A 26,274-nucleotide genomic window follows, 5' to 3' on the forward strand; every position below is an offset into this window, starting at 1 on the left:
GCAAAGACTGCAAATTGTGCAACGCGTGTGGACTGTGGAAGCGGTGGCTGACGGCGGCTAGTGGTTGTCGTGGTGGTTCGTAGGCAGCCGGAAATTATGTTTCAATTGGTCATAAGTGTTGGTTTGCTCTATGAAAGCTTAACTAATAAATATATTCCTAAACATTAGAGAATATAAAAAATATATAGCTTAGTTGGTTATAAGTGTTGATTTTGAATTTATAAGTTTTAGGTTTAAATTTTACTAATTATAAATTTTTTTACAAAATTTCAGTGCCCTCGTATGCGAAAATCCATTTAGATTCGCCCATGGCAACAAATTAATTTTATTTATAAATCATTTTATATTTCCATATTTTTTTTCTAATTTTTGTTCCCATAATGTTACTTGTATTTGTTTTAGCATTGCCACGAAAAACACATTTAGGAAGAAAAAGTCAGCGGTAGTGTTGCGTAAGATCCGTGTAAATGATGTCATCATTATTAGATTTTGTCTCACCTACTCGACCGTACAATTTTTCTGACTACATGGAAAAATATATTTTCTCTTATTCAGTTTATTAGTTTTTTTTATCTTTTTATATTATAAAGATAATATATAATTTTTTACTATATTTAATTATAATAATTAAAATTATAAAAAATTAATATTAATAATATTTATATTAATACAAATCAAACAAGATCATATTGATTAAAAAGTAAATGAGATTAGTAAGCTAAATAGAAAGGGATAAGTATATTTTTCTGTATTACTTTCTACATCTTACTTTTTACACACTTTTATGCGTAATTTGATCCCTTATATCTTAAATTATGCATAATTAAAATCATAAAAAGTTGGTATTATTAAAATATACAATCAGGCGATTCAAATAAAATTTCATTTAACTATATATAAAAATAAATTTAAAAAATAAATAATACCAATAAATCTGATATAAAAAGTATTTATGAATGGATATACTCTTATTGACTATCCAATTTCAAATAATATGTTCAATATCTTATTCAACAAGTAACTAGTCTTACTATTTTATTCACTTCAAACCATATTGATCACCATATACATGTACATATCTCTATAAATACCCCAATAAATTCTCCCACTTCTCCCTAAACAAAACACCAAAATTACCAAAATATTCAAAGCTTTTATTTAATTTGAAGAAAAAAGCAACAAAAATTAAGAAAAAAGAGTATGAGACGAAGATTTATTTTGATAAATATGGTGCTTTATATAGCATTTTTAAGTTTTATTTCGGTTGGTGCTATCAGGTCGTTTTCTAAAGATTTAGATTACTCTATTAATAGTAATCATGTCAATCATCTTTACGTGACGGCGAAATATAGGGTGGCTCATTGGTTTCAACGACTAGCATCCGGACCTAGTGGTGGTGGCGATGGTCATTGATTTATAATTTTTATGTTTTTGATTTTATTATTTGGTTACATATTGAAGAGAATTTTGATCTTAAGATATTTCTTTTTGATTTATTTTCCTTGATTGTTGATGGAATCAAATGGTACATTTGCCAATAGCCTTGATTTATTTCTTTTTTTATTTAAATGTACAGTACATATGATTTAGAAGTTACGTACATATAGAGTTTGTACGTAAATTAATTAATAGTATTCCTTTATTTTAGATCCAATAAAAAATTTTCCGTAAGTTGTACTCTATGTATGTTGGATTGCGCAGTTAGTACAACTGAGAAAGAACTTTTGGAAAGTTGGAAGGATCTATACGTGATATAGCATTAGACATACTGGTCATATATATCAGTGTCAAGGAACTGATTTTGGTATCTGATTTTGAACACCGTTAGTCATATGTATTTAATTTTTATCGAGAAATCAATTAAATTAAAAGTTTAAGTTTTTGGTTAGTTGGTTTATTGACATGGTATTATAAGCCAGCGTGATAAGAGATCACGAGTTTGAATTTCAACTACCTTTCATTTATAGTGCAATAGTTAGCGCATGAGGGCCTATACTGCATTTACACTTCTAGACCAAAGGCTCTCAAGTGAGAGAACGTGTAATAGTATATAACATATCCTGAGGTTTCAAATATCAACTTAAGTTTTTGGTTGAGTTAATTCCTTGACAAATTTATCTCAAACCTATTTTCTAACTTAAATGTTTCAATTTTGCATTAATATTCATATGCATAAGATACTACAACAAAATTAACTTTTTGCTATACAGGATTTAGTAACATTATAAAAATATCAATGGTTTATATTTTTAGTGTAATAGTTATTGGTTTTAATTTCACTATAGAGTGATTTAGTGACACTTTATTTGGTCTTTAGTGACATACGCAACTGATACTATAGTTTATAGTGACATTTATGAGAAATATCAGTAGATCTTATGTCACGAAAAATTTTAGTATGATTTTTAATGATGCTGCTAAAACATCTAATAAATATCACTCAATTCACTATATATACATATAAAGTAATAATATCACTAAATATATTCCACTAAATATATTCTACTAAAAATATATTTTGTTATAGTGAGATACATATGACTATCATCATTACAAGCATAAGAATAAGAAAAAAAAAAAGCCATGAATTTATTTCCAAAATTTAAGATTAAAAAAAAATGAATTTATTTCCAAAATGTATAATTACCAAGAACAATATTAATCAATCCTAGCATTTTTACCTCCCACCATCAAGAGCTGAAAACAATGTTGGATTATATAGGTGAGATTCAATGCTAGTACTACAACCCCCACCATCCGATCTTGAAAATCCTTGTAACAATGCTTCACAATCTTCACTATGAAATGAAGCATCTATAGTTTTCCATGGATGACACCCTTTTCTCGAAATCGTTTCAAGTTCAACTGCGACTTCTTTCATGGTCGGCCTATCTTCTCCTTTTAACATGAGGCAACATTTCGCTAGATTCGCCACTTGCGTAATTTGTTCAATCGTCCCTTCACTAACTATATTTTTATCAAGAATATTCAACAAACGCCCTTCTTTAATCTTTATAAGAAAATGCATTGCAAGACCCTTTTCGATTTCAGGCCTATCATTAGAAATAACCCTTTTTCTAGTCAATAACTCGACTAAAACAACACCAAAACTATAAACATCGCTCTTATCAGTCAGTTCGCTTGTTTGCATATACTCAGGATCTAAATAACCCCATGTTCCGAGTACCATTGTAGCTAATTGACTATCATCTTCGGGAACTAATCTTGAAGCACCAAAATCCGCGACCTTAGCAGTATAATCTTCATCCAAAAGCACATTCATCGACTTCATATCTCTATGAATTACTGGTGTCGAGATTGTATTATGCAAATAAGATAACACATTTGCGACTTCAACTGCTATTTTTAGACGTGTACTCCATGACAGAAAAGTCGCTTTCACTGCATCCTCTAAATGATCATACAATGTTCCATTCTTAATATATTCATACACTAAAAGTGGAACTTCCGTCTCGAGACAACACCCAAGTAACTTGACTACATTTCGGTTATTGATTTGTGATAGTATAAGAATTTCATTGATGAACTGTTCGACTTGACCTGGGTCCATTTTTAAAGATCTTTTAATCGCTACTCGTTGATTATCGGGTAAAATTCCTTTGTAAACAATGCCAAAACCTCCTCTTCCGATTATGCAATTTTCATTGTAATTGTTTGTTGCAATTTCAAGATCTTGTGCTGTAAATATTTTTAATAAATCTACGTCAACTCCAGAGAGTTTTTGTTGTAAAAGAAAGCCACCATTTTGTTGAAAATAAGTGTCACGTATTTGTTTAAGTTGTCTTTCCCCATGTTGCCAATAGAGGATGAATCCAACTACAAGTAAAATAATGATACCACCAGCAACACCTATGCAACAAAAGAATCATATAAATACTAATGTTAAAAGAATTTAATATATATTATGGGGCCTCAACCATAAGCTTATTAAGCTTTTGATTGAAATGGTTTCTTGACATGGTATCAGAGTCAGCGTGACAAAAAATCACGGATTCGAATCTCAATTACCCATTGACACATACTATATATTAAGCTAATGTATTTCAAAATCATGTATTAACCGGTGAAAACCGTTAATATATTAATATTATTCCTATTAAAATTTCACTGAAATATATATCCTTAAAGGTTGAATATCTTCCACTGTCTATAGAAAAGATTTAATGGACAATTTTGATGATAGAAGAACCTACATACTTACTATTTTTTTTTTATCAATATAAGGAGCATGCATCAAAAATCATCTATTTTCTATATTATTTTATACTTTTATCGATATAAATATATTTAATACAAGGATTAAATGAATAACAAACCATGCAAAATGAAGGTGAAACATTGGGAATTGGGATGGGAGTATATGATCCTAGAGGGCGATTTCATATACAATGGATAATAACTAATACCAATCATAATCCAAACTAAAGAATAATAAATCTTTGGCTTTCAAAATTTGAGAAATTGTGTATATTTTCCCTGTCTCCAAAAAATATAATGGGAAATGACATAAAAATTAAAAAAGTTATACAGAAACATAAAAATTGCATGCCTATAATTAAAAAGAAAAAACTTCAAAAGAAGATGTATGGATAAGAACCGAATGATACGTATGTCTTACCAGAAGTAGCCACAACAGGTATAAGCCAAGGCTTTGTATCAGAAATGCAAGGATGTGTTTTAGTCCCATTCCCATGGAAGTTCTTTGGACATTTGCAATCATACCCTCCAATTTTATTTACGCAATACTCTGGTTTTTCACAATCATTCCCCTCTTTGCACTCGTCAATGTCTAGGGAAACAAAAGACAAATAATCAATAAAAAATTATCTCTAAATTTAAAACAATTGTAATCATAGTTTGAAAAAAATACCCAACTTGAATTATCCGATTCCAAAAAATTCGGTATTTGATTTTGATAAGTTTTCCTATTTTGAAAATCGAATAATTCGAATTGGATAATCTTTTATCAGATATCAGACATGAATCAAGATATTTACTAAATCAGATATCCGTTCTTCATTTCCTCTAAGGATTCCTATCCTAATCTTCCCCAAATAAAAAATTAAAGCAAATGAGAAATTAATGATAACATATATATTTTAATGATCATCAACCCGTCTGGTCAACCCAAACCCAAAAAGACACAATCAAAAACTAACCTGACTGAAAATTAACCCTACCGAAAGTGACCTAACATGCAACCTGCTTGACAAATCGTTTTAACAGGTTTAAATTGACAGAATTTCAACTCTCACAACTTACAAAAATAACTAATTCCCGTTCTTAGGATTTGAGATTCATAGCCTACCCCGAATTATAAAAAATCGAGGGAAATGAAAAGTAAAATAGATACCTGAGCAGCCTTGATGAAGATAAGGATTCCCATAAAACCCATCTAAACACTTGCAAATATATCCAAATTGATTGTCTAACTCATCACAAATTGTATTATTTTTACACAATGAATTCCCATTTGCTTTAGCAATTGAACAATTTTGTGTTCCAATAGCCCAATTAAACACAACAGGAACCTTAACATTATTATCCAAATAAAAATCCATGTCCTTAGTCAAATTCCTTTGACCAAATTTAAACACATCCTTAGCCACAGGAAAAGCTATACTACAAGGATTAAATGGAACCAAACTATGATTATTAAAACTTTGAATTTGAGTTGTTATATTTGTAACACCATTAGGTAACGACGCTTCACAACAACCAACTCCGTTACAAACATTATCTGTAACATCAGATAATGTGCTACAACTAGTCATACAACCAGTATTATAATTTTTATTATGTCGAATCCCTGAAAATAGGACTAAAGTATCACATCCTATACCAATTAAAATATTTTTTGTGCTCGAGATTGTAAAAGTTTCTAGGTTTACCCATCTTGAGTTGTACAATAAGGATTTGTTTTTATTGTAACAATCAAAAGAGATATCATTGTTTATGTGTAATTCTCCATGGGTTGTACTAATTTTTAGTACTTCTAGATTTGAACCAAAGGTTGGTATTGGAGGTGTTATGCTTTGATTACAAAAGATTTTGAAATTATACCCTTTGTCTTTGAAGTAACAACCTTCTTGTATACCAAATGGGTAGGGAATGGTAATGTTTCCACATTTGGGTTGGCAATGTGGAGCTATAACTTGTGGTGAAGATCCGGATCCATGGACCCGTGTTATAAGTGGTATTAGGATCCAAAAGATGATCAATGTTAGATGAATATGGTGAGTAGAATTTTGCATTGGTAATGAGTTTGAGGAATTTTGGTTGGCTATAGAGAGGTGTATTAGCGATAGGAATCTGTATGACAAGTTTCAAGCTTTTTTTTAATGAAAATTGGCGTAATGGGTCTTAAGGTTTGAAAAATTTTTTATTTTGACATAAAAGTTATGATTTTTTTGAAATGGGTATTTGAGGGTAGTTTTATTTTATGAAATTTTGGAAATAGAAGGAAAAATGATTGCAAAGATCGAAGTTTTTTTGAGTACTTAAGTTGTTGTTTATGCACTAGAAGTACTAATTTTTTGTTTGGTAATGAATGTTTCAATCTACTCTAGCTTCTAGAGGAGAGATTTAAAGGGTTTGATGACTTCGTCTTTGAATGATTTGGAGTTTGAAGAAAACTCCATGACAATTTTTAAAGCTTAATTAAACCAATATATGACCATTATTTAGCCCAAAATATAATCCATATTGTTAATTTATAATCAAGTATATGTTTCTTGAATGGTTTTTCAAAGTCAATTTCAATATTTCTTTTCACACAATGTATCAAGGGCAACTGAATTTTATTTGTTGTGAGAGAGCGTCTCATGGTGAGATAATACCTCAAAATAAGAAGTTTATAAGCTAAAAGTTTCTATTATTGAGTTATTTTATCTAAGTATGGAAAACATCTCACAATGAGACCGTCTCATACAAAAATTTGTGTTATTTTATTGCTTAATTTGAAGCACAATAATGAATGATCAGATATAAGCATGTGATCAAGACCATGAAATATTTTCTGCCCAACAACTATACTCTGATTAAATGTTTAATTTTTTTTTTCAACTCTGACTCAAATTTTATTCGTTTTAACTTTTCTTTAACTTGAAGTTTTCAATTTTATAGTAAAGTCGGATTATAATATCACTATTATATAATCAAATTCATTTAACAATAAGTAAAGAATTAAATAAAAATGGAGGTTTACATATGTTAACTCAAGATTTTGTACAGTGAAATTAGAATAATTCCATTTTGATTGCTTTGACCCTACGTAGATGCTCCTGTTGTTTTAGAAAACAAGCAATAAACCACTTTTCAATTCACATTATATTACTACTCCTTTTGTCTCTAATAGTATACTAACATTTTTATTTTAATCCGCTTTTTATCGTCTTATTTAATTTTTATTTACATATTTTTTTATTTTTCTGTTTTTAATTAATCATATTAATACAATTTTAATAAATCGGCTATATATTTTTTTTATTTTATAAGAATTAAAATTAAAATCTTTTTTAATTAGTAGTTTAGACTGATCCTCCACACCCATATATTGTTAATATTTGAGCAATTGTGTATTGTTAAGACCTTTCCTAGTAAGTGGTTGCCATGTCATAACAGCCCGTCTGCTAACTTGGTTCTGATAATTGACCCAAGTTCTTCCAAATTACAAATCATTTTAAATTTTTAATGTTTGTTAAGTTTGATTATTACATGCTATTTTTGCAACTTGGAAAAAATATGACTTTGTATGCACGTGAAAATATTATTTTTATTCTTTAAATGGTATATACAAGAAATTTAATAGTCTTTTAATAAAAAAGAACTTTTTAAATAAGAAAGACATACGTCTACACAATATTTAATTGATATATTTGCTTCTGTGCCACTATACTTGCTATATTTGACTTTTTACGCAATCCAATGTGTTATTTTGATTATTTATATATTGAACTTAAAGGTGTTTTTGTTAAAATCGTGATTCTAATTTACGATTCTACAATTTTTTACAATCTAAAAATAAGTGAGCGATTTGAATTGTAGGAAGAACCTTAAAATTGTAGAATCTTACAATTCTAGTTGGAATAAAATTTTTAGATCTAGAATCATAACATGATTCTACGATTCTACGATTTAACAATCCGATTCTACTAATTTAGTATTAATTATTATTAATTTTTCTTATGTACCATCTTTCACTAATCTCTTTCACTTGTATAAATAAATTTCAACTATATCGTCATGAAAACTTTTAAAAAATAAATTTCTTAATCGGTTTGAAGATTTAAAATAATTACTAAAAAATTTTCTTTAAATTCTTAAAAATAAAGTCCAAGAAAGTTTAATTCATAAATTTAGACTTTTAAAATGGATAATAATGATAAGATACTATATATTTTAATATATTTAAGTTTATATGTAGAATCATACGATTCTACGATTCGATTCTACCAGTTTGATTCTACCACTGTGAACGATTTTAAGTAGAATCCCGATTTTAACAACTTTGGGTGTTCATAACTGACCCGATAACACAATATTCACCCGACCTGCTAACCAAATCCAATTTGACCTGACTTATAGATGAATTGACAATTATGTAAAAAGCAATGTGACACAAGACCCGCTTTTAAACCAACCCGAAACATTGAACACGAATCGTTGACCCGATGACCCGAATAAACACCTTTAAATTTGAACTATACACATTTAAAAAATATAAAAACTTAATATTATGAAAGTATGCGATTAGACAATTCAAATAAGATCTTACTTGCCTATATTTTTTCTAACGCATTAACCGCAATTATAAAATAAGCTTGAATGATGAATAATGTCAAAATTTGTGATGTAGCGAGTATTTCAGAACAGAGGAAGTATTATACACTTTATCACATCCTCTCACATAAGAGCTTTTTGGCTAAAAATGTGAATGCAACATATGTCCTTATTATACATGATGTTAATTACAACTGAAATGAGAGGTGGATAGGATTCTATGTGACAATTCTGTTACACTGAGGACTAATACCATGTCAAATTAAATTAAATCAAATCAACTAAAGGGTTAAGTTGATGGTTGAAAATCGTACATATATGTTATATACGTACACTATCAAGTTTAATAAAAAAACATTTAGAGGGTGTTTGGCAAACAACTGATAGTTGATTACAGTGGTTGATTTTTATTAACTGGCCGGTTTGACTAGCTGATTTTGAACCCGCTGCTATGAGCAACTTGTTCAAAAACAACTTATTCATATCAATAAGTTGTTTTAACTAACTAGTTTACCAAACACTAAAATTGGTTGGTGTGACCAAAGTTGTTAAATTCGAGATTCTATTTGGAATCATTTAGACCTGTAGAATCGAATCGGTAAAATCGAACCGTAGAATCGTAAGATTCCACAATAAACATAAATTTTCTATCTAGTCATAATTATTCACCTCAAAAGTTTAAGTTTATTAATTAAAGTTTTATTTACTTCATTTTTAAGAATTAAATAGAAAAAATTTAATAATTAGTTTAAATCTTCTTACTGATGAAGGAATTCATTTTTTACAAATTATGATGCATAGATCGTTAAATGGTAAGAAAAATTAATGAAAGATGATACCAAAGAAAAATTAAAAAAAATTAAAAATAAATTTGTGGAATCGAATCGTTAATTCGTAGGATCGCAGAATCGTGTTATGATTCTACCTCTATAAATTTTATTTTAATTAGAATCATAAGATTCTACCAACTTACGATTTCTACCTATGATTTAAATCGCTTGCTTATTTTTAGATCGTAAAATCGTAGATCAGAATCATGATTTTAATAACCATGGGTGTAACCAATTAACCCTGTATTTGTCCAAAACATTAAATTGCTCAATAAGTATTTTGCCAAATACACCTTAATCCAAACATTTTTCTGTATAATACAAATTAACAACTAAACAGATATAAAATTAGATTAAAAAAACCGACAAAAATATGAAAAATAAAGTTGAATAATGGGAGTGACAGATCTGTTTTTGAACAATTTCAATTGTAATATGCTTATAATTCTAAGAAGGTATCTCGTTATGGCAAGATTTGTCGCAAGGATACGGACAGTCAATCAGCATTGTTACATTTCTCTCAAAATACCAGTCACCAACCGCCTCTGCGACGGTCTATATAACATACAATATATATCATTTGCAATATAAATACCTTTTAATATGAAATACATTTAAATATAAATTTAAAACAAAGATTCTATTTTTATATTATATTTATTAAATTACAATAATTTAATTAAAATGTAATAATCAATATAAACTACTATAATTGTATTTTTAGATTTAAATATTATATGGCTCCCATTAAAAGTGGGGGTGTGGGAGATTGGGTGTATCCAACTTTATCTTAGTTAGCGATAAAACGAACAAAACATTAGTAATTTGAAATTATTTATGTTAAGATATACTCTTATTTGGTCTCACATCGTAAATTAGATTCATCATAACTTAAATCTGTCAAAAATCAATTTAATCAAAAACTTAAACTCATTGTGGAAGTCTAAAATATGCTAAATACTCTAATAGAAAAGTTGTTTGAGCTAGAAGTGAAATGCAACACAAACTCTCTTCAAACTCATTTTTTATCATGGTAAATTTAAAAATATTAAATAATACGATGATGCGGCCTTCATCAAGAAAGTAGGTTAAAGTACCTTGCCATTTAAAATGGGGGAATCAGGTTGAAACCAAGTGTCCTGTTTTTCACTTTGGCAATGTGCAACGCATGAATTTATAAAAACTCCTCCAGTTGTTGTTTGTTTGTAAAAAGGTGATAAGGTCTCCAGCATTTCCTGTCGAAAACCTGAAACCCAAATCCAAAACTTTAGGTGCAATATTTAGTTGAATCTTATTCATCAGGAACAATCAAACATAATTTGCCGGCTAATTTACGATTTTTTCAAAAAATGGTCTAAAAACAGTTCAAGATTAAAAATAATTCGCTTTTTATAAATTTGTAATTCTTGAAGAAATAAGTGAATCATGTGATAGTGATAAAAATCTTAATATTTATTCATAACTAGGGATGAGGGATGGTCATGGGTTGGATTTGGGTAAGGTCCAACCGGATCTGGATCTAGATCCATTAATTTTTGTGCCTATACCTGGATCTGAAAATTTTGGACTTGGGTACAAACCCATTGTATTTGATAGATTTAGGGTCCTGAACAAGTCTTAAATAAGTTTCGATTTAATTATTTATATTCACATTTTTTTACATTTTGATGGTTTTATTAGTACTAAAATGGTTCTATGGATTGTATTTAAGTTAAAATTGAGTCCAATTAAATATAAAAATTGATTTAAAATGAACTTTAAATTGATTTTGAGGTGTATAATAGGACGTGACCAGTAGGTCTGAATTTTAAATGAGTATTGAGGGAGAATCTGGATTGTGTATGGGTCTGTCTGAAGACTCTAGACCCAAACACATATATTCTTTTGGACCTGGAACCGAATTAGAATCTAAATCTGTTAGATTTCAAAAAATTTGCCCTAAAAATAGAATAGGTTTGAAGGCGAGTCTAATAGGATCTTAGACCCATGACCATCAATATATACTATCTGAAAAGAGACTTTAAAATTTAGTATAAGATGATCAACTTATACTAACCTTGTAGTGTTTGTATTTGACTATCAGTGCACTTTGTGAGGTTAAGCTTACAAGGGCTCCATGGTTTTGCTACACCCCCAGAAAATGGTACCAATATATTATGGAACTGTCAACAAAAAACAAATATTACCTTAAAAATCTAATATATAAGGAAAAATTGAACATTAATATATATTAAAACTTAAAAGGGGTGTATAAATTTGTGAAATAATTATGCAGAGAATAAAAATGTAACAGTACCTGCCATGAATCATATGCAGAGTTTAAGATGAATAGTGGGGTCCTAATGAAATTTAGGACATATTGTGGAAAGAAGCACTGCACCAATATATAGAAATTTGTTACACCAAAGTCTTTAGTACTCGTCCGTTCTTTTAAAGTTGTTACATTTATCGAGCAAATTCAAAGACGCGGAGGAATTACTATGTGATTATAAGCGATATATTTCAAGCAATTTGCATAAACATACTAGCTTAGGATCGTCCACAGAACTGATGCATTTTTGGTTGAGATATTGTTCTACTCCTTGAAGAGATACGACCTCATTGTAGACGGTTCTAATTGTTCGATTCATGGCTATATCGGGTCTGCAAGAGTTTATGCGGAGATGTGATATCAGTAAACATAGGCTTGGGAGAAAAGAGGCCAAAAAATCTAAATGTCCGGCACAAGTAAAATTTGATTGATTCCTCCTGTCTATCGTGTCAAGAAACCAACTCAAACAAAAGCTTAAGCTGATGGTTGAGACTTGAGGCCCCAGCATACGTTATATACACACACCTCTTCACACGAGAGCCTTTTGGCTAGAAAAAGTGTGGATGCAGCACAAGCCCTCCTTATACCTAGCGCTAAATATTCCATTTAAAATGAGGGGTGGTTAAGATTCGAACCCATGACCTCTTGTCACAATAGCTCTGATACCATGTCAAAGAACCAATGCAACCAAATACTTAAATTGATGGTTGAGGCTCCAAGATATGTTATATACTCTAATAAATTGTATTGTGTCTGAAAAAACCGAGAAAAAGAGGACTTACACGTCCAAGAAGAATCCGGCATCGCTCAAACATTTGACGGTAACATTACTTGGTAGAAAACTCCTGAAGTTGTCACAATGCAAGAAGACTGCTAAACCCCCTGCTGAGCATCCAGAAAGCAAAGCCTGCAGAGTATATATGCTTAGACTATATCCAAACTATGCTACTTGACTTGATGTAAGTGTTCGAGTTTTCTACGCGTGTTCAAGTGCAAGTATTGACACGGGTGCTTAAGGTAAAGTGATTAGTTTCAATAACCAACAGAGTTTTCGTGCAAAACTACATTCAAATGTTTTACCTTGAGCGTCACTTATCGGCAGGGCCGACCCAAAGCAAATGCAAGCCGTGTCTACGATCAGGGCCTCCAAAAATTTAGTTCTTAATTAGTGTTAAGGTTCGAACTTATACATATATATAAAAGTTTAGGGGTCCATAAATAATCTTTCGTCCCGGGCCCCTAATAACCTAGAGTGGGCCGTGCTTATTGATTTAGCCTGGTCTAACATAATTTGTCGGATAAGAATTTGAATCACAATTTGTAAGGAGCTTAGTGCATCATTTAAGATTGATCTAGTCAAAGAATCGGAAAAATGCAAAGAAAGAAGAAACAAAGCATAGTGAAATAAGGATTGGAAACTACCTTCTCTGCATGGGCTAACCCTTTTGGGAGAAGATCTTGAAGAATTGCCTGCCAAATCTTTTGTCCTCTGAAGTAAAGCAATGAGGTCTGTTCATACACAAATGATTAACTACAAGGCGTAGCTACCTTCCCGAAATAAAGATCTCAAAAGTTAAAGGGCTTGTTCGTTACCTTTTTTGTTTTTAGTTTATTAGTGTTTGGAAAACTAAAAACTAAAAATTATCAATCTATAATCATCAATAAAATATATTAACGAAGAAACGACTTAAAACACGTGTCACATTGTCATTAAAAATTTTTCCGCCTTTTTTTATCATTGAAAAGGAAACTTTTGATGTTGAATTTGATTTTTTAAAAAATAATTAATTCTTTAAAACATGTAATATTGTTATTGACTATAACTTTATCTGATGATTTATTAAAATACTATATTTTCTCATATAAACCAAAAATAAAATAATACATGTAAATTTTTATGTCAACTTAATACTCCCTCCTATTCTCTTTACTAGTCTCATTTGGTTTTGGCATATTTGCCAATGCAAGTTTTTTAATCTTAAATATCTCCAATTGTGCTTGAGTAAAAATTATAAAAAGTTGATATTAATAAAATTTACAATAAGACGAATTCAACAAGATCCCACATGACTATGTTGTAACTTTTAAATTAAGAACAAATCACATAATAAGAGTGATTGATGAATAGTATTGAAAAACCAAATGGGACAAGTAAAGCGAATAAGAGGGAATAATAAATTATTATCGCATAATAAATAAGCAAACTAATTTGACTATTTTTTTCAACTAAATTTTCTCTCCTATCTATCATGGTTGAAGACTTTTAAAGCTTATTTGTCTTAATTATTAATAATTACTATGAGTATATGTTTAATATTGTTGTATAATAAATTATTTATTCAGTTTGATAATGATAATATTATAACAAATACAAAAATTTAATAATAAAATGTATGTTGTATAATGAATTAATTTTACAAAATAATATCATTACTATCAATAAATATTTATAACATTTGTGTTTTACGCGGGAATTTATCTAGTAGAAAACTAAAACGAGTAGGTTTATCTTTTTAGTTCTTAGCTTTTAAAATCATCTATGTTTTTAATAAATTGGGAAAATCGTACAAAACAAACAACCTTAGCTCAATCCGACCGAAATAAGTCTATCTATTATTTTTTAAAATAAACTCACCTATTTGCTATAATTGCTGAAAATAAACTCAATTATAGTTTATTCATAATTTTTGACTTTCAAATAAGCTTTGAAGATTGTTATAAACAATAAATCGGTTTATTTTTAACAAATATACCTAATAGGTGGGTTTATTTAAAAATAAATAATAGGTGGGTTTATTTAAAAATTGGAAAAATTGACATTATAATCTAATATTTTGCTCGTCCGCTGTGAAGAATCTCACCTTTAGATTATTTTCTAATAATTCAACATTTGCTCTTAATTCGCTATGAATAATTCAATATTTGTTTTAGTTTGCTGACAACATACCCTATTTTAACCTAATATTAGTAATTTGGTATGCTATGGGCAAATTTATGACAAAGATTAGATTATTAAAAAGTAATTCAAAGGTGAGATTATTCACAGCAGATAGGTGAAAAGTTGGATTGTTAATGTCTAATTTTTCTTAAAAATAAATAATAGGTGAATTTATTTTTAGCGGATTAAGCAAATATTGGTTTATTATTTTCAATTTACCCTAATAAATTTTTACTAATTTTTCATTGATTATAGGAGATATAACATATGAATTTGAAAATAAAAACTTACTAATTTTTCATTGATTATAGGAGATATAACATATGAATTTGAAAATAAAAACTTGTCCTTAAATAACGGTTTATATTAAGAGAAAAATAATTACCCCATTGTCAAACTTAGAATTGCCAGCAAAAGAAGCTCCATCACAATATTTTAGTTTAACACGGTTCCAATTGTAGAAGTCTGCGATTGACATCAGAATAAGCATTTTTAAATCAATATGTTTGAAAATTAAAGCATGATGTTAGTAAATCATACTCCCTCCGTTCTTTTTTGATCTTCCACATTACTATAACGGGTAGTTTCAAAAGTTCTTCCATTTTAGAATACTTTCTATTTTTAGAAAGATATATCCTATTTTTACCCCTTAAAACCCCCATTTTCTTTTAATGTACCCCTTTTCTTTTATTTATAATTATTTTCTCTCTCATACTTTCAATACAATTATTACTTCACAAAACTATTTAATTAAAATAATACTCACTACAACCTCATACTTCCAATACAATCATTACTTCACACTACTATTTAATTAAAATAATACCTACTACAACCCAAAGATTCTATCTTCCTTAATATGTGTGAAAAACCCAAAGTGAAAGATCAAAAAAGAACGGAGGGAGTACATTTTGGTAAAAACGATATTAGTGTGAGTTGTTTCTTTTATATATAAGTTAAATTGTTTAATCGTTAAGGAAACAACTCAATAAAAACTTAAGCCGAAGGTTGAAGCTTCGGGATAGGTTATATTCTTAATAAGTCCTCTCACACCAGAACCCTTTGAGCTAAAAGTGTGGATGCAGGATAAACTTTACCCATAACTTTTTGCGAAATATTCTACTAGAATTTGAGGGTTAGTTGAGATTCGAACCTGTAACTTTTTGTTAAGGAACCAAGTCAATCAAAAACTTAAGTTGATAGTTAAGACCTAGGATAGGTTATAGACTCTTTGTTTTAAGGTCATCTCATCGAGAGACGATATAAAATAGCCATAAAATAGAAGTATGTACCTGGGTTTTGATCCTTGGTGTTGCTAAGGATCCCAGTAAGGTTGTCCATCTTAGTCATGTAATGTGAAGACCCACGGTGTGTGATAGTCCTCTCCAAGCATGATTCCACATCATTGCACCACCCACCACCCTACCAAGAATTCACCTATTAATTCTCAAATCATTATAATCTATTATCAAACATTCATCAAATTGTTAAGTTAATTAACTTGTAGTCTTTGCTTAAATAATTATTCACCATTTATAGTTATCATTTCCTTCAATATATGTTATATTTTCTCCATTTCTATGATTTTACTAGTCCATATGACATTAAGAGTTTAAACGCCCCCATCAAATCTTTGAATCTCTTCTTATTGGGGTCATACCAACAAACCACAAAGCGCTCACTTCTTATTGTTGGTTTTGTATGTTGTATCGATCAAGACACCATGAGAGTATGTATACAGAAATTGAACGGATGTACGTTTGCCATCAATAAATAAGTCAGTTGTTTTTCACCATTCATATTCGCTCTAACCACATAATTGTGCTCTTGCTGCTAAATATAGACAATGTTGTATAGGAGACCTACGATGCATCTCTTCACTCTAATTTGTTTGAGGTTGTATGTTTAATTAATACTAGCATAAACCCCAGAATAATTCTGCCTAATCGATGTCATGATAAATTAAGGTAGGTTGTATACCAGTTGCATTGAGCTCTATGATCTCGAATGTGAGTTGGCAACCTATTTGCTTTAATGTGACCTCAATAGATTAAGACTTCTTTGGTAGCATTCTGTGTGGGATTGTTGAGTGTCGTAGAGATTTTAAGAATTACTTTTAGGTATTCAAACTTGTCAGTTAACCCCGAGAAACTATGTGTGCTCATTGGGTCATACATATGAGTACGCATTGTTTTAAGGTGCTAAACATATAGGCCTGACTCTGTCTAACCGTCTGCTTCTGCCAAGCACAATGGGCGATAACATATCTTTTAGAGGGTCGCTTCTAAGATTTGTAGGCCTAGAGCTATTGTGAGAAAACAGATCTCAAAGAAACATTGGTCTTTATCATGATTACAAGTCATATTATAACATAATTTAAAAATAAAATAACAAAATAAGTAATTAATTAATAACTAAAAAATTGCATCATTAAAAAGTAACTAATTAATTAATAAAAAAAAGTAAATAATTAACAATTAAGGAATACATGCATAATTAAAAAAATAACCATTTACTAGTTGATTAAAAAAATTAACTAATTAATAATTAAAAATGCAAAATTAAAAACACTGATCATTAATTAATTAATAAAAAAATTAAATACTTAAAAACTACTCATTCTTAACATTTTAAAAAAATTTCAGATCCATAGTCGCACAAACCTTTTCAAAAATTTTTAAAATTCTAACATACAAAAATTAGATTAAAAATTACTTTAAAGTATCATTTGCATGGTAAAATTGGTTGTTCCTAAACTTTAAATTCAAGAAATTTTAAGTGTAAATTTAATGATGTTTAGTTAAAAAAAAAAAAAAGTGTTTTGAGGATTATATAGGAAGAAGGGGAGAGTGGCATCTTCAAAACTTCATTAAAAAAAAGTAAAGACAAAATACTAAAATTTCTATATGACGGGTTATAAAATTCAGTTAGTCTCTTGAGAGACGTCTCTCAAGTCCAGTTCATTAAAATATAATGGTTACTTACATTATTCTTAATGTCTACTTACCGTATCTTCAATTCTTACTCAAAATATTTAAATGTATACTTATATTATTTTTAATGTCTACTTACAATATTTCAAAGAGAATGCCTCTAAAAAAAATTGTGTATAAAATTACTCTACTAGTCAACTCAAAGGGACAATAGTCTTTTGGACTTGGTCAATAGTTTTAGCCTTATAGGTCCACACAGTTACAAGACTGACTATGAAATGCAATGAATGTATACAAATTACAAATTAAAGCAAACACCTTTTGTCATTGAATACATCAAGTGTCATCAACAAGCCAAAAATTTTGGTGGAGAGCTGGTGGCTCAACAAAACAATAAAAAAAAAAAAAAAACAATGTAAAAGTATTATACTCCCAAAATTGTGCCTTGAGTTAGTAGAAGAAGGTGTTTTTTCATTGAAAAAATAAAAAATTGTACAGATAAATTAAAAGTAAGTTAAAATGTATAGATAAGGTTAAAAGAATATTGTGAGACTTTATCCAAAAACATAATAAGTGAGACAAACTAAATAGCAAATGAAGCTAAACGACTATAACAGAGGCGGTACTTTGTCTCTCATTCTAGATGATTTCTTTAATTTTTCATCAAGTCTGATTTGATGCTCGCATATTGAAATATTCACGTATATTAAAAAAAGTAGAATTATCTAGATTTTTTTATTACAAGATGGGCTTAGGAAAGGGAGTGAACTATGTGAAAATCAAATTTATATTTTTTTCTTAATATTTACTCTCCAACTAAAGCGATGGTTGATTCTCATATAAGCTAGTGTTTAGATAGAAGTGGATATTATTTTATTAAATAATAGAATAAATAAAGAAAACGTAGAGATCATAAATATTTTAAAAAATACTACCTTTGTTTCCTATTGATATTTTACATATTCTATTTAAGAAAAGAGAAATTTGTATATGATTTTTCATCGATATTTACAAGGTAAAATATATATGTGGATCTTGTTAAAAAATCGTTTCAATGTAGAGAAGTCTATTAAATATTTTTTATAATTTTTTAAAATCTATTTACAAATATTAAGTATCAAACACATGCATTAAAAAATATGCAAAAGCAAAAAGCAAATAGTAAATGGGAACATCAAATAAAAATAAGGATAGTTTTAAATAAAGATCATAGTGAAAAAAACATAAGGGCCAAACATTAAAAATAATGTGATGAAAACCATAAACGTAATAAAAATATTAATGAAAATTAATGAAAATAGGAACAAATACAATATAATACATTGATAAAAATGTTTGATTTAAGATGAGATGGAGTACTTTTATTTATGTAATACTTATGATTTGTTGAGTTTGCTCATAGAGTTTTAGGAAAGAATTTTTTAAAACCATTACAACATAATTTGCTTTTAGTGGGATATATTTAGCGACATTTAATTTAAATGTTGCTATTTCAAATTTTTAATAGTATATATAGAGAATTTAGTGACAGTATTAGACCCTTTAGCAGCCTAATAAAAAATCACACTAAAGCTTTTTGTGATATAGAATCTAGTAAATTAGTAACAATTACATATGCCATTAAAGACCAAATAAAGTGTCGCTAAATCACTTTATAGTGAAACTTAAAATAAAAACCAATAATTATTACACTAAAAATATAAATCAATGGCATTTCTTTAATGCTACTAAATCTAATGTCGCAAAAAGTTAAATTTATTGCTGTGAACAAATTTGGGTCATACTCCATAATATTAAACTTTAGTGTAAATGACTAATTTTCGAGGATTATTTTAAGAATTTTGATGTCATAAACTATAAATAAGGAATTAAAATGAAGTGGTATCATCACAACTCATAAGGATGGAGCAGTGGAACGTTACTTAAGTTACTGGTTCTCCCTCAGTCCTACAACATTTACCACAAATTTTTTCAAGGGAATACCAAGAAAAAGTGACGTTTTTTTAAAAAAATTAGAGAAATATATGAAGGAATTAAAAAATAAATTAAATATGCAAATGAACCTTAAAAATAAAGTGCTAGACCTGAAGAACAAAAATAAAACAACCGATCTTGTATTGAAACCGTCTTACTGTAAGACGATCACAACACAAAAAGCTCATAAGCTGAAAGTTTATATTATTATGCTATTTAATTCAAAAATAAAGCATATCTAACGGTAAAAATGACTCACACAAAAATTTGTAAAAATAAAAATTTACAAATTTAATAAAACAAACCAAAATAGGATAAAACCCGTTAAACATATACTTGTAATTATCCAAGCTAGAATCATTTTGAAAGGAGCATAGTTTGCCAAGAACCCGTGACTTTGGGCAACGATGGATGGAGTCATGGTCGTGGGCCCACTGCTACTTTATGTTTTTTTTTGTTCTTTGTGTTGTTAGTTAATCAATAATCAATAATTTTTTAGCAATTTTAAAAGAAAATAAAAAAAATAGTTAGTTCATCTTTTTTTTAAAAATTTTTAGTTTAATGACTCACTTTTTCTCTAATATAACCATATAAATATTTTTTATTAATTTTTTTTCTTAAATAGCTTATTTATATAACTAACATAACACAACAAATCAGTATTCAAACAAGATACATAAAAGAACAAATTTTATTTACCAAAACACCCTTTTGTTTACACCTATTTTGCAGTATAACTCAACATTTTATTTATTTTTTAGAAAATGCTCATTATTTGTCTCAATTTGCAGTTTTAATTTAGTTTGTTACATTGATTGACCATTTTTTTTGCATTTATTTCCCCCTCCTTTTAATTTTATCCATAAACTTATAATTTTTCTATACTTTAACCACTTATTTTTATTATTCACTTTTTTTTTTTGTCTCAACCTCCAACTAAATTTTCTTTTTCATAAAATTTAACTTGTAGAAAATAAATAATAAACATGAAGGAAATACATATACTCATAAGACATCCACCCAAAACCGTTAAAGTTGATAAACAAGATGAAAAGAAACTAATTACTTCTTCTATCTCTTTTAATTTATATTCTTTTCATTTTAATTTGTTATACAGATACTCATTTTGCATTTTATTCTTTTTTGTTAATGACTCAACTTTTTTTCTTTAAATCACATCCACAAACGTATTTTTTTTCTCCATCTTAATCACTTATTCCTATCATCACTTATTTTTTTGTTTTATTCTCCAACTTAATTCACTTTCTACTAAATTTCACCCAAAATTATTTAGATGCATTCTCATAATGTAGTGTATGAGAATAAGTGTTTCATTTCAAATTATAAATTTCAATTATGAAATCATAGATGAAGAATTTGATAATGATAAGGTTTAAGTAGTCATTTTCAAATTCTCAATTTTAACTACTTTAAAAATAATAGTGAAATTTAACTCAAATTCAAATTTGAAAATTTTTAATTCGCCAAATAATAAATTTGAATCAATTTCAAATTTCCAAATGAAATTATCATTTTCAAAATATATAACGAAATCCAAAGAGGAGTAAGTAATTCATACTAATAGTAATTTAAAATTTATGAACGTACCAAAACAAGGGGTGATTGGATGTTCGCTTATTATAGCTTGGCAATGGCTTTTGGTTTGTCAAACAAAGCTAACGGTTTTTTAGTCAGTTAAATAATTTTTGAGTCAATTAAAAAGTCGACTTTTAACCAAAATATAAAGTGATTTCAGTTAGATTTTTTTGTTTATTTTTGTCATGTTAACTTACTTTTTCATTAACAAAAGCTAACGGTTTAACAGTAAATATTTAAATTTATCAAACATCTCCACAAACAGCTAGCTTAAAAGCCAAAAAAATAGCAACATTTTCGCTTGATCAAACAAGCCAATTAAAACGAATTAAACAAAACTAACACTCAACAACCATTTGTCAAGCACCCTCGATATGATACAAAACTAACAAGATATCATGACATAAATATATTTTAATATGTAGATAAAACATCAATATTCATTCATCATGAAACGTCAAATAGTAACGAGGAAGCCCAAATGAATAGGGGTGGGGCCAGGGGTGTTTAACCTCAAAGTGTAAAATCCAATTTCGTGCTCCAGACCCAAATCCTCTGCTGAGATGATAAGCAGGCAAACTCCCATCCAAGCAATCTTCAACCACAAAAATTCAAATAATAAAATTTTTATTTTATAAGTAAAATTATTAGTAAAATCGAATCTCGTCTCAATTAAAATATATTTCGCTTTTGTCAAACAAAACCCGAGTTTGATTCTCGCTCACCTTCGATCCTCCCCTCTCTCGGCCTACCCTGTATGGAAAAAATAAAATAAAATAAAATAGTGTGAGGGGTAATAAAGACTTACAGGCTCCAAGAGCAGTGGCTGTAGTGTTTTTGACCAATGTGATGCCCACCTTTAGTATTTGTGAGTTAGCACCATTTGTACTTAACAACACAAACACCATGATCACATAACTTAAGGTTAAATCCACCATTTTTATTTTCTAATGTAAAATTAATTTAATGCAGAAAAATAAATTTATAGATCACTTTCCTCTAGTTCTTCCTTCAAGGGAATATGGGTATAATCATGTAGAAAAATAAGTTTGGGTGTGTTGGGAAAGTTAGAGGGAAAAGGGAAAATGAAGAATAAGAGAAGGAGGTGTGGTGATGTGATGTTTATATTGAGACAATATAAGGTTTTGAAATGATTAAAGTTAGAGAAAAAGTTAAGTAAATTTGATGATGACTAGAGTCCCTTATGGTATGCTACCTAATTTATTTATGTTATTATAATGTTTATTTTTCAATTTATAATGGAGGATTCTTAAGCTAATTATAAATTTATAATGGATAATTTGGATTTATTTAATTATTTTTATGTCATATTAAAAATACTATATTTAACTTCTAAAATTATTAATTAGGAAAAATTTATATTAATAATTTCAATCTTTCACTCATTTATTTCAAATAATCTCACTTTTTAATTTCTTTTAATAATCAAACTTTACATATCTATTTACCTATATTATTAACATATTAACTTAGTTATAAAAATAAAAAGGAAAGAAAAGCACACATTTCCCTTTCCCCCAAGGCCCCAACCTTATCCCACCTTCGTTGAGGTGGTAAGTTGATTTCGAGGGTAAGAATTTGGGTTGATTTTGAGGGTGGGACCATGTAAGACTAGGCGGTGAGGTTACCGGGTTGATTCAAAGGTTTTGGATTGATTTGAGGGTGAACGCCAATAGGGGTTTGAGAACGTGAAAAATGGGATGGGGAAGGAGTTTAGGGTTTATTATTATTATTATTATTATTATTATTATTATTATTATTATTTTCAATGTTAACCTACTATAATAATTTAATAGGTTATTGGGCGTACTATCACCAAACTCATAGCAAAGTTGAAATTAATAGTGAATAGGTGAAATTGTTGAGATTATTCATAGCGATTATGTGAAAGTTGAGATTTTCAATATCGAATTTTCCAAAAAATTTGTTAGAGTATATAACATATTCATAGCAAAGGAGTTTAAGATTCACGCTCGTTCTCACCGGGTTCTACACCATATTATCCCTCCCCTGACCACTGACAAGGTAACGGAAAAGCATCCTCTTACTGACGAAGAACAGGAATGGTGGTCTACATTGGATGCTGCCGTAATCTCGTGGATTTACTCCACTATTTCTGGTGATCTCTTGGAGACCATTATAGAACCCGATGCTACGGCAATGGCGGCTTGGAATAGGTTGCGTGATATATTCCAAGATAATCAAAACTCTCGTGCCGTAACTCTAGAACAAGATTTTTCCTCTACAAAAATGGAGGATTTTCCAAATGCATCGGCATACTGTCAAAGACTCAAGGGTCTTTCCGATCAATTGCGGAATGTTGGAGCTCCGGTGGACAATAATCGACTTGTTCTCCAATTGGTTTCGGGCCTCACCGAACCGTATAATGGTGTTGCTACCCTTATCCGTCAAAGCTCTCCTCTCCCACAATTTTACCAAGCCCGTTCAATGATTACCTTGGAGGAAGCGAGCTTGACAAAACGTGCAGCAATGACTTCTAATTCTGTTTCAGGTTTGGTGGCGACCTTTCGTGATGATGACTCGGGTTCAGATAGCTGGGGTAATACTCGCGCGAAAAACAAAAATCATAAAAAGAATTCTGAAAAAAAATGCAGAACAGGGGAAGTGGTCGTGGTCCTGCCGCAGCCAATGGTCAGAATTCCGGAGCAAGGGGTGGTGCAGGCCGTGGTGGCGGTCTGCAAAAGCAAAGGGGCGTGGCTCCGTTGTGGCAGCAGCAAGCTTACCCACCTTGGGGTTGGCCGTGGGCTACTCCCCCTGGCCCATTTCCAACACAAGGCTGGGCTAGATCTCAAGGCCCAACAAGAGCACAGCAAGGGGTTCTTGGTCCACAACCCCAACAACAAGCATACGCAGCGTCTCAGTCTCCTTCCTATGTTCCAACAGATTTGGAGTCGGCTTTTCACACCATGTCTCTACAGCAGCCCGATCCATCGTGGTACATGGATACCGGCGCCACTTCTCATATGACATCCACCAACGGTAATCTCTCGTCTTATTTTAATTTGAGTAATCATCATAATAGTATTGTTGTTGGTAATGGTCATACTATTCCAATCCGTGGTTGTGGAAATACTACTTTGCCATCCCCTAATCCTCCGTTGTCTCTCTCTAATGTCCTACATGCCCCAAAACTCATTAAAAATCTTATTTCTGTTCGTCGATTTACCACTGATAATTTTGTGTCTGTTGAGTTTGACCCTTATGGTTTTTCTGTGAAGGACTATCGGACGGGGATGCCCATAATGAGATGTGATAGCAAAGGGGACCTTTATCCGCTCACTACCAATTTTTCTCGCTCTTCTCAATCAACCTTTACGGCGTTAGCTTCTCCTTTTTGGCATGCTCGACTGGGACATCCAGGACCTTCTATTTTAAAGACTCTTAGTAACAATAAAAGCATTGAATGTACTCAATCCTCTAGTTCTAATATTTGTCATTCATGTGTACTTGGAAAACATATTAAATTGCCTTTTGTTTCTTCTACTTCTAATACTACTATGCCTTTTGATATTGTTCATAGTGACCTTTGGTCGTCACCCGTTTTGAGTACATCGGGTCACCGTTATTATATGCTTATTTTGGATGATTTCTCAAAATTTTTATGGACTTTTCCTTTAGCTAAGAAATCGGATGTTTTTGATAAAGTCTTAGCATTTCAAGCATTAATTCAAACCCAATTTGAACGACCTATTAAGACTTTTCAATGTGATAATGGGAAGGAATATGATAACGGATCTTTTTGGGCTATGTGTGAGTCTAATGGTATGACATTTCGTCTATCATGTCCTCACACCTCGTCTCAAAATGGGAAGGCCGAGAGAAAAATAAGGTCATTGAATAATATTATTCGCACCCTTCTTACACATGCCTCTTTACCTCCATCTTTTTGGCATCATGTATTACAAATGGCTACTTATCTTCATAATATAATTCCAAGTAAATTACTCGAGTCTAAGTCTCCTCTAGAGGTTCTTTATCAAAGAAAGCCGTCTTATTCTCATTTACGAATTTTTGGTTGCTTGTGTTATCCCCTTTTCCCATCCACTACTATTAATAAACTTCAACCTCGTTCAACACCTTGTGTTTTCTTGGGGTATCCATCTAATCATAGGGGTTACAAGTGTTATGATTTATCTTCTCACAAGATTTTCATAAACCGACATGTTGTGTTTGATGAATCGATTTTTCCCTTTTCAAAGTTGCATAGACCCTCTTCTCACACATATGATTTTTTAGATGAAGGGCTTCATCCTTCTATAATTCACCATATGCAAACTTATTCTACACCGTTTGGGCAGCCTTCTACTGCAGCCCACACCTCTAATGGGCCAGCTACACCCACGAGCCCAATTCACAACAATCCTCCTCCTCCTCTTTCTGGGCCGTGTAATAATGTAACGGCCCGGTTTAAGTGACCTGGAATATCATGTGAGAACATGAATCCGGCTCACAAACGGACGCAAGAAAACTCATCCTTACTCGGATCGTCAACGTTCCAACGGTAAAGGAATATGGTCAACAAAGAAAATAGCGCTAAACAAAACAAAACCAAACATACAGCGGAAGTCTTTACATACAACTCGAGAGCCCATCGGCCTCTAGACTAACTAAAATTGTACGAGATAAAAGAAAACATCACAAACTTTGGTTACATAAACTGAATTATTTAGACTCATTACAAAGTAAGTCTAGACTTGATAGTTACGGGTTCTAAGCTGAATCCTCACTCCAGCCCCCTCCTGCGATTAACCTGCTGCACGTCGTATGATAACACGTAGCAGGTTCCAAAGAACAACCAATACACGTCAGAGACTTCATACATATATTAAACAGGTTGAATACAAGCAT

General features: G+C 30.2%; 3 protein-coding genes across 3 annotated transcripts; 1 reads left to right on the forward strand and 2 right to left on the reverse strand.

Moving 5' to 3' along the window:
* Positions 1-2,594: 2,594 nt before the first annotated feature.
* On the reverse strand, positions 2,595-6,666 carry LOC130825318 (wall-associated receptor kinase 5-like). Its single transcript, XM_057690480.1, has 3 exons — positions 5,375-6,666; positions 4,640-4,810; positions 2,595-3,870 (listed from the first exon to the last, which is right to left on the reverse strand). The coding sequence occupies exons 1-3, from the start codon at positions 6,273-6,275 to the stop codon at positions 2,678-2,680; spliced, it is 2,265 nt and encodes a 754-aa protein (XP_057546463.1). The 5' UTR covers positions 6,276-6,666; the 3' UTR covers positions 2,595-2,677.
* Positions 6,667-9,876: 3,210 nt separating this feature from the next.
* Positions 9,877-22,593, reverse strand: LOC130825320 (pectin acetylesterase 9-like). The gene is made up of 11 exons (XM_057690481.1): positions 22,193-22,593; positions 21,897-21,979; positions 16,174-16,303; positions 15,267-15,346; positions 13,366-13,452; positions 12,726-12,850; positions 12,158-12,275; positions 11,929-12,006; positions 11,689-11,794; positions 10,730-10,878; positions 9,877-10,187 (listed from the first exon to the last, which is right to left on the reverse strand). Exons 1-11 carry the CDS (start codon positions 22,320-22,322, stop codon positions 10,080-10,082), a joined length of 1,194 nt encoding a protein of 397 aa, XP_057546464.1. The 5' UTR covers positions 22,323-22,593; the 3' UTR covers positions 9,877-10,079.
* On the forward strand, positions 22,573-24,393 carry LOC130824763 (uncharacterized). Its single transcript, XM_057689782.1, has 2 exons — positions 22,573-22,591; positions 23,258-24,393. Exons 1-2 carry the CDS (start codon positions 22,573-22,575, stop codon positions 24,391-24,393), a joined length of 1,155 nt encoding a protein of 384 aa, XP_057545765.1.
* The last annotated feature ends 1,881 nt before the right edge of the window (positions 24,394-26,274 follow it).

Source organism: Amaranthus tricolor, chromosome 10 (genome assembly GCF_026212465.1).
Source record: "Amaranthus tricolor cultivar Red isolate AtriRed21 chromosome 10, ASM2621246v1, whole genome shotgun sequence".
In the NCBI taxonomy this organism is placed as follows: Eukaryota; Viridiplantae; Streptophyta; class Magnoliopsida; order Caryophyllales; family Amaranthaceae; genus Amaranthus; species Amaranthus tricolor.

Excerpts from the sequence above, each read along its gene's own strand:
- LOC130825318 (XM_057690480.1), bottom strand. The coding sequence starts at position 6,275 with ATGCAAAATTCTACTCACCATATTCATCTAACATTGATCATCTTTTGG. Across the intron at positions 4,811-5,374 it reads TCTTCATCAAGGCTGCTCAG|ACATTGACGAGTGCAAAGAG; the intron begins GTATCTATTTTA and ends TTGTTTCCCTAG. Across the intron at positions 3,871-4,639 it reads ACCTGTTGTGGCTACTTCTG|GTGTTGCTGGTGGTATCATT; the intron begins GTAAGACATACG and ends TTTGTTGCATAG.
- LOC130825320 (XM_057690481.1), bottom strand. The coding sequence starts at position 22,322 with ATGGTGGATTTAACCTTAAGTTATGTGATCATGGTGTTTGTGTTGTTA. Across the intron at positions 15,347-16,173 it reads CACCAAGGATCAAAACCCAG|ACTTCTACAATTGGAACCGT; the intron begins GTACATACTTCT and ends TGTCAATCGCAG. Across the intron at positions 11,795-11,928 it reads CTGCATATGATTCATGGCAG|TTCCATAATATATTGGTACC; the intron begins GTACTGTTACAT and ends TTTTGTTGACAG.